The 14,096-nt window shown below is 36.0% G+C and overlaps 2 protein-coding genes and 8 non-coding genes across 15 annotated transcripts in view; 9 read left to right on the plus strand and 1 right to left on the minus strand.

Moving 5' to 3' along the window:
• Positions 1-2,939: 2,939 nt before the first annotated feature.
• Positions 2,940-11,546, plus strand: TAF1D (TATA-box binding protein associated factor, RNA polymerase I subunit D). 6 transcript variants are annotated; one of them, XR_011233688.1, is made up of 12 exons: positions 2,940-3,033; positions 3,645-4,020; positions 4,885-5,060; positions 5,344-5,401; positions 5,780-5,946; positions 7,047-7,082; positions 8,226-8,276; positions 8,508-8,543; positions 9,254-9,296; positions 10,115-10,161; positions 10,674-11,169; positions 11,428-11,546. XR_011233688.1 is itself a non-coding variant. In XM_069470941.1 (7 exons), the coding sequence occupies exons 1-6, from the start codon at positions 2,963-2,965 to the stop codon at positions 7,057-7,059; spliced, it is 861 nt and encodes a 286-aa protein (XP_069327042.1). In that variant the 5' UTR covers positions 2,940-2,962; the 3' UTR covers positions 7,060-7,082; positions 9,254-9,267. The 6 variants fall into 6 exon arrangements, 2 of the variants coding, with proteins under 2 accessions (XP_069327042.1, XP_069327041.1); XR_011233689.1 differs by having other exon boundaries at positions 10,674-10,763; XR_011233687.1 differs by having other exon boundaries at positions 10,674-11,546.
• Positions 6,514-6,641, plus strand: LOC138385622 (small nucleolar RNA SNORA40). The gene has a single exon (XR_011233842.1). It is a non-coding gene; the product is annotated as a small nucleolar RNA SNORA40 (small nucleolar RNA).
• On the plus strand, positions 8,053-8,184 carry LOC138385614 (small nucleolar RNA SNORA18). Its single transcript, XR_011233834.1, has one exon. It is a non-coding gene; the product is annotated as a small nucleolar RNA SNORA18 (small nucleolar RNA).
• On the plus strand, positions 8,322-8,393 carry LOC138385633 (small nucleolar RNA SNORD5). Its single transcript, XR_011233852.1, has one exon. It is a non-coding gene; the product is annotated as a small nucleolar RNA SNORD5 (small nucleolar RNA).
• Positions 9,045-9,183, plus strand: LOC138385606 (small nucleolar RNA SNORA8). The gene has a single exon (XR_011233826.1). It is a non-coding gene; the product is annotated as a small nucleolar RNA SNORA8 (small nucleolar RNA).
• Positions 9,421-9,553, plus strand: LOC138385609 (small nucleolar RNA SNORA1). Its single transcript, XR_011233829.1, has one exon. It is a non-coding gene; the product is annotated as a small nucleolar RNA SNORA1 (small nucleolar RNA).
• LOC138385605 (small nucleolar RNA Z40) lies at positions 10,330-10,402 on the plus strand. The gene has a single exon (XR_011233825.1). It is a non-coding gene; the product is annotated as a small nucleolar RNA Z40 (small nucleolar RNA).
• LOC138385612 (small nucleolar RNA SNORA32) lies at positions 10,797-10,917 on the plus strand. Its single transcript, XR_011233832.1, has one exon. It is a non-coding gene; the product is annotated as a small nucleolar RNA SNORA32 (small nucleolar RNA).
• On the plus strand, positions 11,204-11,331 carry LOC138385608 (small nucleolar RNA SNORA25). Its single transcript, XR_011233828.1, has one exon. It is a non-coding gene; the product is annotated as a small nucleolar RNA SNORA25 (small nucleolar RNA).
• Positions 11,547-11,611: 65 nt separating the features above from the next.
• Positions 11,612-14,096, minus strand: part of CEP295 (centrosomal protein 295) — a 49,149-nt gene continuing 46,664 nt past the window's right edge. The window contains exons 26-30 of the mRNA XM_069470939.1: positions 12,527-12,620; positions 12,203-12,370; positions 11,919-12,018; positions 11,746-11,845; positions 11,612-11,650 (exon numbers count right to left, since the gene is read on the minus strand). Of these exons, the coding sequence (XP_069327040.1) occupies positions 11,612-11,650; positions 11,746-11,845; positions 11,919-12,018; positions 12,203-12,370; positions 12,527-12,620 (501 nt within the window). The remainder of the gene's footprint in view (positions 11,651-11,745; positions 11,846-11,918; positions 12,019-12,202; positions 12,371-12,526; positions 12,621-14,096) is intronic.

The following is a 14,096-nucleotide window of genomic DNA, read 5'->3' on the forward strand; positions in this document are numbered from 1 at the left end:
GTCAGGGGACCTGGGCCGAGACCTGTGTTGCGGGCAGGAAGTGCGCAGCTGAGGTCCGGCCTAGGGCGGCTCTTGGTGCAAGCCGTCTGCCATTCTGGGTAGGTAGCGGAGAGAACATGGCCGCCTGTGCCTGGCGGCTGGGGGAGAGGTTGCTGGCCTAGGTTTCCCCCGCGTTGCTCTGAGGATCGGACATCGGATCTCGGTCCGTGATGGGGGAGAGCTCGCGGTTGTGGGCTCCTCTGGGCCTAGTGGTAGAACTGAGGCCCTTATCGACGTGATTGTAATGTGGGCGTGGTTCATTGTGTCTGGGATGTAGATGTTAAAATGTATTCTAGACAAGTTAAATGTTTTCTGATTCAGTCTTCATAAGTGAGGTAACCCCTGTTGGCTCCTTTCTCCTTGCGTGAGGTTAGGTGCTTCTCGGAGGGGCTTGCCCAAGCTCACATACAGATACATAGTACACGTTAGCTTCCGTAAAGTGCCTCTGGCCACGTGGCCTCTAGAAATCGCGGAATCTCAGAATAGGAAGCGACAGGTAAGGAGGAATGCTTTCCAAACTAGTTCCGAAAAAGTGATTTTTGAGCTAGCTTTATTTTGGCAATACTCTGTTTTTTAAAAAAAAAAAAATGTAACCACGTTCTAACGTTAATGCCATAGGACCATATTGTTGAAATTTCATTTTTAAGCCGGTGATATTTAGGGACTTAGTTAGGCTTTTACATTTAAGAAAGCTAATAAAACATCCCAGGAAATTAAAGTATGAAATGTCTGATTTCCTTAAGTACTAAGTTTGACGTTGATATCTCTGACATTTCACTTTGACACTTCTTGTTTTATTTTTATTGTGAAGGTACATCCTCAGTCTTTCAGAGGCACGTTTTGGCTTGTGATTATCTTTCACAAATTTTTTTAGAGCAATTTTTGTGAAACCATGGATAAGTCAAAAATTCGTGTTATTTTCGAGTATGAGTTCCGTTGTGGAACCAGTGCAGCGCAGACGGTTCAAAATATCAATGAAGTGTGTGGGAAGGATGTGGCTAATGAACGCACAGTGTGTCTATGGTTTGAGAAATTCCGTTCTGGCGATTTTAATCTTGAAAATGAGCCACTTGGGCGATTTGAAACCAAGGTGGATAATGATGAACTGAAAACTGTAGTGGAAGAGAATCCATCTCAACCTACACGTGATTTAGCAGCAAGGTTTGATGTTACTATTCCAACAATATTGGACCATTTGAAACAAATTGGCAAGATAAATAAGCTGGATAGGTGGGTTCCACGTGAATTAAACGAGCATCAGAAAAGAAATCGTCTGGAAGTTTGCCTTTCTTTGCTGTCACGTCATAAAGACAAACCATTTCTACACCGTATTATTACATGTGATGAAAAATGGATTCTCTTTGACAATCGCAAGCGTTCAGCACAATGGTTGGATAAAGATGAAGTGCCGAAACACAGTCCAAAACTGAATATTCATCAAAAAAAACTAATGGTATCTGTCTGGTGGTCCAGCGCTGGTATTATCCACTACAGCTTCATGAAACGTGGTCAATCGATTACAGCAGATGTCTATTGCAACCAGCTGGACGAAATGATGAGGATGCTTGCTATTAAGCAGCCAAGATTGGCTGATAGAGACAGGCCAATCCTCTTGCAAGACAACTCTCGACCACATGTCACACAAAGAATGCTTCTCAAGCTACAACAGCTGGACTTAGAAATTCTCTGTCATCCACTGTATTCTCCAGACCTTGCACCAACTAACTACCACTTCTTCCAGGCTTTGGACCACTTCTTACAAGGAAAAATACTCAATTGTCAACAAGCTGTGGAAAATGCCTTTTGCGATTTCATTGGCACTTGCTCTCCAGGTTTCTTTGAAGCTGGCATAAAAAAGCTACCTTTAAGATGGCAAAACTGTGTTGATAGTTTAGGCGCATACTTTGATTAGTTGTACCGCTTCTTTGAGATACAGTAAACTACACTTTTGATTCAAAATTGGACATACAATTATGGGTCCATTGGGCATTTCACAAATTTGAGATCTTAGTGATCTCATTGTCTTCCTATATTTGAAATATTTTGCTAGTTTGTCTTAGGATTTGTCATGACTCATGTCATTCACAAGTATGGCCAAAGAAAAAAACAATCCAAAAAGAAGAGTGACCAAAGGGGATGCAGTAGTGAAATAAGTAGTTACCTTTAATTTTTGTTTTTATTGACTTAATTACTGTATACTCTTTCATGGAAATGAAGACAAAGAGCTACTGTAGTTTGTTTTAGCTTTTAATCAAAACGGTCTGAAAATTTGCAACTCTGAATTTGTACCTTTAATGGCAAAGATGTGACAAGGAAGACAGTTTAGTTACTTAGATGAATCTGGGAATAAATGGGAAGGAGGTGGTAACTCCTGACCATGAGTTTTTAAATTGTCTATTAAATGGAGATGCTTTTGCTGGTATACAAAGGACACACTTTGCTTTGTAGTTTTCTATGTATAAGTTTTTCTTAGAAGTTCCCTTTGATACTGGAAAATGGGCTTTTGGCCATTCTATACTAATATTGTATTGATAATTGTATGTTAGTATGTGGCTAATGATAAAACCATTTTTTACTTGTACTCAAAAGATTGCTTTTGTTCGAAATGAAAGTACTTTTCTGGAATCTTGTTGCATCAAATAGTTTTAGAGTGTAAAAACTGAAAGGTTAAACTGTGAATGCAGTTTATAGCATTTTGGGTTTTTTTCTTAAAGAAATTGATCTTAAATGGACTGTTCCATGAAAAGCTTAAAAACCTGGTAAATGATTTTGCCTAAATCCACATTACTAATGGTGGCATAGTCTTATGTTGAAGTTTCTAGTAAATAATAGCTGTGTGTGTCAGCATTTATTTGTTTAGGGAGGCTATCACATTTACCAAATTTCATAATTTCAGAAAAGTGATTAAAGGAAAGAGCAAGTGATGGATAAGTCAGGAATGGATTCTCTTGACTACATGACATTGGACTCAGCTGTGGAAACTGAAAATCAAAGGTAAGTGGATTTTTACTGCAGAACTGAATAGATACTGTATTTGGATTTATAGGAAGGCATAAATTACATCTAATGGGTGGAAGTAAAGATAATTTTCAGGATTTGGGAAAGAAGGAAGAAGAGATTACACTGATCTTCCAGGTTTATCCAATTACAGATTGAAATAGTATTGTTCTAATACTTTTAATTCAAAATCTCAATATATTATAGTGGAGCGCTTTCTTTGCTTAGGGAAATGGTATGTTATCTGGGTCGATTTGGTATCTGTCTTCCTGACTAAATTGTCCTATTTATGTCTAGAAGGCTGTATTTGTTTTATTTAGTGGAGGCTTTTTAGCAGGGAAAGAAACAGCTTTTGAGATTTTATCTTGAAAGTAAAATTTTAATTTTTAATCATTGCTATGAGATTATGGGCCATTTTAGATTGGGTGCTCAGTCCTCAATGGCTGGCTGCTACTGAGCCCATCTTTTTTCTTTTTTAATAATTTTTAATTATTCTGGGTATGTTTTCCTACATCAGTCCTGGAAGAAATGTGCATTTGGGATTGGTTATTAATAGTAATAAGTTCAGTAAGACAAAAAGATAAGATTAATTTTTCCTGCTTTTCTAGTGATAACTCTTCTGGTAGCAGCTTATTTAAAACGCAGTGTGTTCCTTACTCACCTAAACGGAGTCAAAGAAACCCCATTAGAACATTTGTTCTTTTGCCTGAAAGTGTTCAGGCAAGAGATTCATCAAGTGATTCATCTATAGAACCAGTGACTTTAAAAGCTATTTTTGATAGATTCAAGAATAGGAAACGTAAATACAGAAAGAGGAAATACGTACCAACAGGAAGACAAAGGGGAAGACCAAAAGGAAGTAAAAACACTAGACGTTCACAAATAAGTAAGAAACTATTGGAAGACAAAGGACCTGGGTTCCCATTTTTGGAATCAGAGACTGACAGAAAACCGTTACCTTGGAGAAAAATTTTAAATTTTGAGGTGAGTCAGTACATTATATTTATGGATACTCCTAGCTAAAATGTCTTAAATGATTTTTTGGCCACTTTGGTCAACTTTGTCCAGTTCTTCCCAATTTGTGATTAAAAAAAAAAAAAAAAGATATACTTGGAACACAGTCTCCAATTTTGCTAGTACTCTCCTTTACTGACTTCTGCCTAAAGTCTCCCCTATCCTTCAGGTCAAATTTCACTTGAGTTTCTGGGTGGAATCTTCATTGGTTAATCTCTTCAGTGAATATAACTTTGCTGAATTTAAATAGTAGTGCTCCAAGGCTGTTTTTAATCTCTTGACTTCATCCTCTCTTCTCTTTAAACATAACTCTGAAGCTCACATGACTCTTTTTTTTTTTTTTTTTTTTGCATTAAGGTAAATTAAACCCACACATACCTTTGATGTTCAGTAGATGTTTTCTTAAAGCCTAGCTCTTCCCGATGGGATTACCTGATAAGTACCCAAATACTTAGCAGTAAGCTCTTAAAATATTTGAGAGTTCAATCTTGAATGAATGTATATTTAATTTATCATTCCTTGCCAGAACCTATAGTTTGAGAGGATTAATACTTGTTAACCTCTTAAGTGATTATAATAAACATTAGAAATTTTGTTCTTTACATTTCAAATGCCTTTCATAATTCCAAAATGTGACAAGATTTGTGCTTCTTGGTATCATCCTTGGTAAGTTTAATAACCTCTATGTGAACTTTTTCTACAATCAGGAATTGTCCACAAATATAGCATAGTTAAATAAAGATAGCTAATTCATTCTTTAGGCATCTGCTGAGTCATGAAAGAATCTTAATCTTGCAAGGCCATGACTCGAAATATGGTGTTTTTAATATATAGCAAGCTGTTGCAAGAGGATTTTTCAACTACATTGAAAAACTGAAGTATGAGCACCACCTTAAAGAATCATTGAAACAAATGGATGTTGGCGAAGAATTAGAAAATGAAGATTTTGATAGTCGTCGATACAAATATTTGGATGATGATGGATCCATTTCTCCTATTGAAGAGTCAGTGTAAGTTGAATCAAATGAAGTTACTTTGGTCATAGATTTTAACTAAATTTTAATGTTATTTGTTCCATATTTCGTCATCATTTATTTAATACTTTTGTGAACACAGAAAAGGACAGTTGGGATTATTATAGTTGGCTGAGCTTACCAAACAAGACATCCAATATACTGTATTTTGTGTTTCCCTTGACTAGTCTTGATGATTCAGTTGTATGTCACAGCAAAGTATATAAATAATTAGGTCATAGAAGGTTTTGTTAACCTAAGTGACATTTTAATGTTACAGAGCAGAGGATCAGGATGCAGCACATACTGAACAGGATGAATGTGATATTAAATTGGGAGTAAGTGACTTATTTTTTTCCTATTTTATTGTGGGAAGACAGGAGTTAGTACAAGAACAATTGTATTCTGTAGTTTTTGTCTTACGCTCCATTTAATTTTTGTAAAGCTCAGTAAGTTTAATGAAAAATGGAAGAATAAAAATAAGTTTTTGGATACTTGGTAATGAGAACACGGGCTTTTCAATACTACTTTAGTAAATAACATGTTAATATGCGCTATTGGTAATTAGTATAGCAAATGAGAAAATACAGGTGTTCACTTGGATTTTTAACATTTAAATATAGTCTGGGTTATTTGAATATACCTAGCACTCAGCTAAGTGTAATTACTTAGCCACTTGAGCTATTGCTTAATAGTGATTTTTTTTTTTTTTGTAGGCAGATAGTTGTTTCATAATAAGTTCTGATTTCCCAAGGAAGATCAGTGTACATGTAGAACAAAAGAATGGTACTAAAGAAGCTGCTGTGTCTAAAAAGAGAGCTACAAAGGCCAAAAACATTGGACAGAGGACACCATGGAGACAGGAACATGAATATCAAAGAAGGTAAACAATATAAAGAAGTGACTTTTTATAAAAAGAAATAACTACAGATAAATGTGGATATATACACTGGACTGGTCGTGAAGAAATTCTTTAACCAAGAACATTCCAAAGAACAAAAAATACCTGTGAAGAAGTTGTGAAAGAAACTCCTAAAGAATGAGAATTATTAGGAAAAAAGTGTAAACACCAGGAAATTACACAGAAAAGGCTGAGAAATTACCACTTTCTGAATAATAAAAAGAAGATCCTGATGTTTTTGACAATGCTTGTTTTCTGAGTAAGAGTTTACAGGTGTCATCTGAGCACTGACACAATGAAGTGCAGAGATTTTAATTTTGAAAAGAAAATCTTAGATAAAATTGCAACTAACTCTTTTTTAGGGTACCTGAAATGTTATATCCAACTTTATTCAGCCAAATGTGACCTGTCAGATGTTTAGTATTCTAACAACTTAATTTTCCTTTCCCAAATACCTAGAAAACTTTATTAATACTGTTTTCAACTACCATTTTACTTATTTTCATCACCACTGTAGACTACTCTGTTATATATACTGCATTTTATGACAGCACTTGTGTTTGTTTTTGTCTAACTTGTGGACAAGGACTTACAGACAGGTGCAAAAAATAAATCCTCTTTTGCAACCCAGAACTCATTGTTCAGTATGAGTTTTGATACATATAAGAAGGAATATTATGAGACAGTTTAAAGTGAGGGGTTGGCTGGGTGCGGTGACTCATGCCTATAATCGCAGCACTGTTGAGAGGCCTAGTTGGGAGAATCACTTGAGGGCCAGGAGCTAGAGACCAATCTGGTCAACATAACCATACACTCTGTCTCCACAGAAAATAAAAAAAAAAAAACCAGTAAGGTGTGCTTTCTCCTAGCTACTCAGGAGGCTGAGGAAGAATTGCCAGGAACTCAAGGTTATAGTGAGCTATGATTGAGCCACTGCACTCCAGCGTGGGTGACAAAGCAAGACGCTGTCTCTTAAAAAAAAAAAAAAAAAAAAAAACTTAGGACATGAGAAATCTCAGCTGTATTAATTTAGTATTCTAATTTCATGTTGACATATCAAGATGGCTTTTTTTTTTTTTAAGGCCTTTATCTTGAGAACATGATGTCTGGAGTTAAAGGTATGTCTTAAAGTGAGTTTTAGGATCACATTTGTTTTTGTTTAGTGAATTGTCAGATTAATTTAAACCTCTTATAGGTTACATTTTATTAAGAGACATTTGTTGCTTCCTTTAAATTCCAATTATGGGCCAGGCAGGAGGATTGCTTGAGGCCAGGAGTTGGAGACCAGCCTGGGCAACGAAGCGAGACCGTCTCTACAAAAAATAAAATTTCAATTATGACATTTATATCTGAAAAGCAATCTTAGGTTCATATATTCTATAGTGGTGTGGTGGCAGCCTCAGTTTCCTTGCAAGCATTGGAAGGTCTCAAATTTACAAATTAGTCTGTAATTATAATCAGAACCTTGGATTTCCCATTTGAGGCATACAACATGTTGAACTGATGCATAATCTAAAATGAGGCAGAAGACTTAATAGTATAATGCAAGATTTAGTAGCATAATAAAATGACTACAAAAGTCATAAGATTTTATAAATTTGAATGACACAAAGCCTAATTAAAATTTGCTTTATCCTTTATAATGCCTGTCATAATTTACAGCCAGATTATTCTCCTGTTTTATACTTGATGTCAAATAATAGGAGATAATACTTTGATGTAGTTCTAAAGAAAGAATTCAGTTAACATTTGCTGAAATCTGTGAACTTAATAGGGAAAAAAACTATTGCAGTATTTAAGTTCATAAAAATCAAAGTATATACTTCTTTTTCATTTGGTTCATCTAAAGTACCTACTTGATGGTACTTTCCATACTTTTATTTATTAGTCTAATCTGGCTTCTAAGCAGCTTAGTGAAAATCCTTACCATGTGATAATGAAATGCGTGATTAAAGTGGTAGGAACTTTTTCATTCTTAGCTATTTTTGCAGTTTTTCAACATTCTGGAGCACATGACAGTTCTTGCTAATAATTGCTTTTCTATGGAGTCTTAGACTTGCTTATATATTTAAAAAATTATTAACAATGGTTGAGGTCTATCCCGGTGGGGCTTTTTCTATAGCCATACATCGTTGGAAACGCCTCATACAGTAAAATTGTGGTTTTGTTTTCCTCACAGGACTATTTGTTAGATCTGTGGGAAGGAACTACAAGACAGTTGCTAAAAGTATGAAAGACCTAATAATTTGTTTTTACCTTAGGTATTGGCATATCCCACTGATCTGTACTATTCTTGAGTGTGATGGCTTTAGGTGAGTTTTAATTGGTGACAATGCAATCTTGGGAATACAGTTACAGTTCAGATGATGAATTTAACTGTTCAACTGCTGAATGATACAGACATGAACTAAAACTTAATTCTGACAGAGCTGAATGTGGCTATAATACATATAAATCTGGATATTAAACTTAGATTTATATTTTAGTATAACAACTGGAAATACTTACGGCAGCCTTTCTAAATCTTGGTACTTTCTCTATAGGAACTAATGATTTGAACTCACTCATTTTTCCAAGAGGTAAGTGAAATATTTAATTTGCTGAGGACTCAAAAGTTAAAAGAAACATGTAAATTTCTTATAACTTTATGAATACTGAATACAGCATCCCAATATTGTTATAACCAGGAGTGTTTTTATTTTAGTCATAAAAGATCTTGGCAAAAAAGTTTGCCACAACATATGTATTTTTGTATAGAATGAAAAATGACGAGAATGAATGTCATTATTATACTAATACGTATACCTGGATATGTTGTTTCAATTGAATTGCTTTACAGGGATTTTGCCTAATAAGTTGGCAATTTGAGCAACAAGAGTTCCATATGTAAGTTATATAATATAGAGATTGGGCAAATAATGACTAGCATTATAGTTTAAAATAGTTAATATAGTTTCCTGATTAGAATGACAATTAGGAATAAAGGTCAAATTATTGTACCTATTAACAGGAATTTGAATTGTAGAATTTGTGTATTTCTCAGTAGCAGCATTGTAACCTTGGGACAGTTAAGTCATAACTGCACTGCATGGTATCTGCATTCAGCAGTTTACTCCTGCTGGGGTGTTCAAAGGTCAGTGCCATAGAAATTCAGTATCTGGCATCGTTGGTTTTCTTGGCTTTGTGCATGTTAAACCTGGTATTTCTATTGATACAGTATTTCTGTAGTTTTCTCATATTGCTTAGTTTGATATAGTCTTTAATAGTTAACTAATGTTTCTTTTTCTAGGGAGTCAAATTGAGAACAAGGCAGATCCATCTACTCTAAAAATGTAAGGTTTTCTATTTCTGTTCCTTTCTAGCTGCTTGCTTCCTCCTATTGTTAGCATTGTCAGCACAACAAGAACCGCATGCAGATACTTTGATAGCGTGTACAATGGAGAGGAACATTTACAAAGCCTCATTCTACATGAGAATGGACACTGTTGATCATAGTGTCCAAAAATTGTTAATGTGGCTAAATTGACACAGGTTATGCTTCCATCACAGTACATGTATTGCAGTGGTGACAATGAGACCTGTAACATTTTGCACAGCTTGAGTGGAAATATGTGTAAAAATGTTGACTTTTCACTATTAGAGATGATTAAAGAATATATACAGTCATGCATTGTGTAATGACAGGGATGCTTTTACACAAGGTCAGGATCATCAATATCACTATCTTCTACCTCCACATCTGTCCCACTGGAAGGTCTTCAGGGGCACTAACATTCACGGGGCTGGTATCTCCTATGGTAACAATACCTTGTGAAGGACCTGCCTTCGACTGTTCACAGTTAACAACATGTTTATAAGTAGAAGGGGAAAGCACACTAAGAAGTATACTATAGATACAGGTATTAAGTGTTGTACATAATTGCATGTGCTATATTTTTGTATGACTGGCAGTACAGGTTTGCTTGCAGCTGCATCACCACAATGTGTTAGGTCACTAGGCAATAGGAAATTTTTTCAGCCTCATTGTCATCTTACAGAAACACTGTTCTAATATGCTGTTTGTTATTGACCAAAACATTATGTGGTATATGACTATATTATTAGATCATGTGTCAAAATACCAATGTACGTTCTACAATTCAACTTTTAGGACCCTGAAGTAACTTGCTTGAAGAAATTAGATCCCAAAAATTCTTGGTAAGTTATCTCAAAGGCCATGCAGGTCTTTTACACAATTTACCTAATGTTTAAGTATTTATTCTAATAGGATTATTAGAATCCTATTGCAACCAAGTCTAGTAGTTGATTTGTCACCACTAGATTTTATCATGTCAGTATGCATTCACATTGGCTATCAAGGATATATGATGTTATGATGATGGGCAAAATGTTCAACTGCTCTGAATGGGCTGAATGAAAATAGCCTTTCTGAACATCAATCCAGATGAGAACAGTATACAAGCATGTTTCAAAATAGTTGTCTCAGGTGTTTGTGATCATAGAGCAGATTAACATGAATGGAAGTAGAACCATTCAGCCTTAATTTTAAAATGTGTTTTATATGTTCATTTAAATGAGCTGACTTGAAAAGAGAGATGATGGAATGAGCAATTTTAAGCCTAGAATTTTCAATACATAATGGTGGGCACGGGGGTGGGGGTTAGGATACTTTGGAAGCTAAGCAAACTGACTAAGAAATTTTTCCATAGGTGGGGAGTTTTAAGTTTTCGTCAGTATGTCCATATTCAAGTGGAGATGAAAGAAGCCAAAATGAAAAGAATTGTGGGAAGCAACTTCTGGTAAGATGAAAACAACTTTGCCAAAGGGTATAATGGTCATTACCAAGGCTTTTAGAATGCAGTTTCTCATTTGCTGTGGACATGACCATAAAAAAACTTCCCACTAGGTTTTCTATTTGCTACTTTGCTAGCAATCAGCCTACTGGGAACATTTTATTAACCCTTTATTATACTGTTTATAAGGCAAGCAGCATGTGATTATTTAATACCTATGAAATTTACAACAGACACATTTCACATTCTCACTGACCACTACTGCACAGCTAGATCCCTTGTGCCTTGTCTAGGATAGCTAATAAGTAGGTGGTTTGTTTCATTATATGATCATCTCTGGGAATGTAACTTTTATATTGTTATGTAGGGCTGACAGGACAACTATGGATTGAGGATCTGTTCTATTAAAAAGGTATGTACACATTTGTACACATTAGGAAAGACATTGGTCATTTCAAAGAGGGCTCATGGAGTTGTGAAACCAAGAGCTCTTAACGCTGTGACCAAATATTGACGTTCTCTGTAGGATGCTATAACACTAAATAGTGCTATGTTTTCCTGAGGAGAGGCACAAGACTTTGCCACTCATCATTATTATGACATTAAATAATCCATGATTATTGATATGGGAAGGTAAATGTCTCATATAACTGAAGTTTCTCTTCTTCAGGGCCATCTTGAAGGTAAATCTTCAAAGACCACCAGCCTTTGAGGAACTAAGGCTACCTTGATGGACAGTGTGGAAGGAATCACATGTGAAATTCCTTGAATAAAAATTTATTGACTTTTAAAAAATAAATAATTTTGCTTAATGCCATAATAAAAAAACCTCTTTTTACACTGTTTGTAGAAAGTCAGCATGTATTTTTGGCTCGGAGTTTCTCTAGTGTTTTCTGTGGGAGGGAATAAAAAATTGTAGCAGTTTCAATTGTATACCTTCAGCTTGATAAATTTGAGCTGTCCCCCTCCCACCCTGAATCCTGCTCACCTTATGAAATTCTCTTGCCCTTGCTCTATTTTGGGCATAAGCTTCTTGCTTTGATTTCTCTTCATTTTGCTGTTTCACTGTAGCAAGTTGGTTGTATAATCTGTAAGAAATTTTTATTAAATTAAAGAGAAATAATGGAGAAAAGTGGCTCACTGAAAATCAGTCAACCCTACCTTAGAGCCCTTTGTTGCATGATGGCTTGTGTAGTCTTTCTGTCTTCAGGAAAAGAGGCTCTAATTTTATTCACACCCTTTAGGCAACTCACAGATGAACCTGAGAAAAAAACAAGTGGTTTGATAAATGAAAGTCCAGATTTTCAACATATCTGTGAAAAAAGGTGAAAAATTGTACAAATGTTTTCTGTGAGGAATGGAAGTTACTCAGAAGAGTCCTCAAAGCCTTGACTATTCAGGGAGGCGGTGGTTGCTGAAGATTAAATTTTTTTAAGTCAACATACCTATAGTTGGTTTCTCTGGAACTATTTTCATTTGAGAATTTTCAGAGACACAAATTTTATTCCGTATTTCTTTCTGCCTTTGGTAAGATCTTTCCATAAATGATTTTTTCCTCTTTGCAAATGCTTCTTGTAAACTACTTGGTATAGGTATAAACTTCGGAAGAGTTTCTGTGGGGGGAAAAAGTACTTGGGAGATAATGCACCTCATTTAGCTTTATGCCAGGAATATGGAAAAGTTCTTTCTTCCTTTTAGAGTTGTGGGGGCTTAAAGTTACAGGGAGCTCACACTGGCCCCTGGACACATTTCAGTATATTCAGGCATACCTGTAGGCACTGTTGGCTTCTCCACTGAAAGCTCTGACACAGCTGGACAATCTGAGGCTTCCGTTTCTGATACAAAAGGCAGAAATTCACTCACCTAATGGTAAGAAAGTCATATGTCAATTTTGTTCCAATTTTTGCTTTTAAGGGTAACCCCTCAGTCTTTACTTGGGGAAGGAGCCAACTTACCAGGAATCTTCAAAATTTTGTTTTTATTAACCACATTACCACCTATTGTCCTCAAATGTAACCAGAAGATGTTTTCCCAATTAACACAGTATCTGTTTGCAGATAACACATGCTCTTGTATTTGAAGCTTCTCATCTCAGGTTGCCTTCCTTGGATAAAAAGATCTAAACATGCTCATTGTGGGTGTCATGGTGATGCTGGGTGGGTGCCTGCTCTCAAATTCATGTTTTTTGGGTGATTCCAACTCACTTGGTTCTTACACTATACATCTGACCAGCAGTACCACAAAACGATTCCTAACCATTGACCCAACCCTATTTTCCCATTCTTTCTCTTAAAATTGTTTATGTCCCTATCTCTTTTCCATGCCACTTCTGTATTTTCATTACTTGTCTATCGCCTCCTTACTTCCCTTGTCAAAACAATTACCAGTTGTTCTGAAGTCATTCAACATCTTGGAATATGCTTAGGTATAAAGTACCTTCTAACTTGGCATCGGAACATTAGTTGTATGATAAAAATAGTTCCACCATAGTGTAGGAGGTAGGTATGAACTCTGGAAAAAGGATGTTTGGGACTTCTCTGAAAAACTGATGGTGATGAAAAGAGAAAAAGGCATAGTAGTTGCAACAGTAGTAAATTGTTGCACCAAACAGCTGGTAGGGGTGTCAAGTTTTAGAGTCTTGACTAACTTAAGAACTAAATCCATAGCATAATTCCCTCCAATGACAAGAATTGAAATTACGAGGTAGGTGTGAATCAACTGGTTTGCTTGTACTGGAAATACATTTTTTTCTTTAGGACCAAAAACTTCGAAAAACAGCCTACACTCCATGTTCTCCTCAGGTCTGGATTTCTTTACCCAACTTCTAGGACAACTTTTCTGCCTCTTACAAGCAGAAGGCATGAATTGTAGCTCAAGACTTTTTTTTTGATACAGAGTCTCACTCTTGCCTAGGCTAGCAACCTCAAACTCCTGGGCTCAAGTGATCCTCTCACTTCAGCCTCCCCAGTAGCTGGGACTACTGGTGAGTGCCACCACACCTGGCTAATTTTTTTTCTATTTTTAGTAGAGAGGAGGTCTCTTGCTCAGGCTGGTTTCGAACTTCTGAGCTCAAGTGATCCTCCCTCCTTGGCCTCCCAAAGTGCTAGGATTACAGGCTTGAGCCATTGCGCCTGCCCATAACTCAAGACTTGATATCTGTAGCACCATATATATTTATAATTAGGACTACAAAATGGCACAAAACTGCTTTTAGGAGATTTTGAGGGCTTTTCCTTTTCTCGTCACCTCCTGTGAGCACATTAAGCTTGCATTTACATCTAATTGGGGAAGTTTGCAAACAATTCCAGTGTAAGAAAAGATGCCATGTGGAAAGAAAAG

This window comes from Eulemur rufifrons, chromosome 6 (assembly GCF_041146395.1).
Source record: "Eulemur rufifrons isolate Redbay chromosome 6, OSU_ERuf_1, whole genome shotgun sequence".
Classification (NCBI taxonomy): domain Eukaryota; kingdom Metazoa; phylum Chordata; class Mammalia; order Primates; family Lemuridae; genus Eulemur; species Eulemur rufifrons.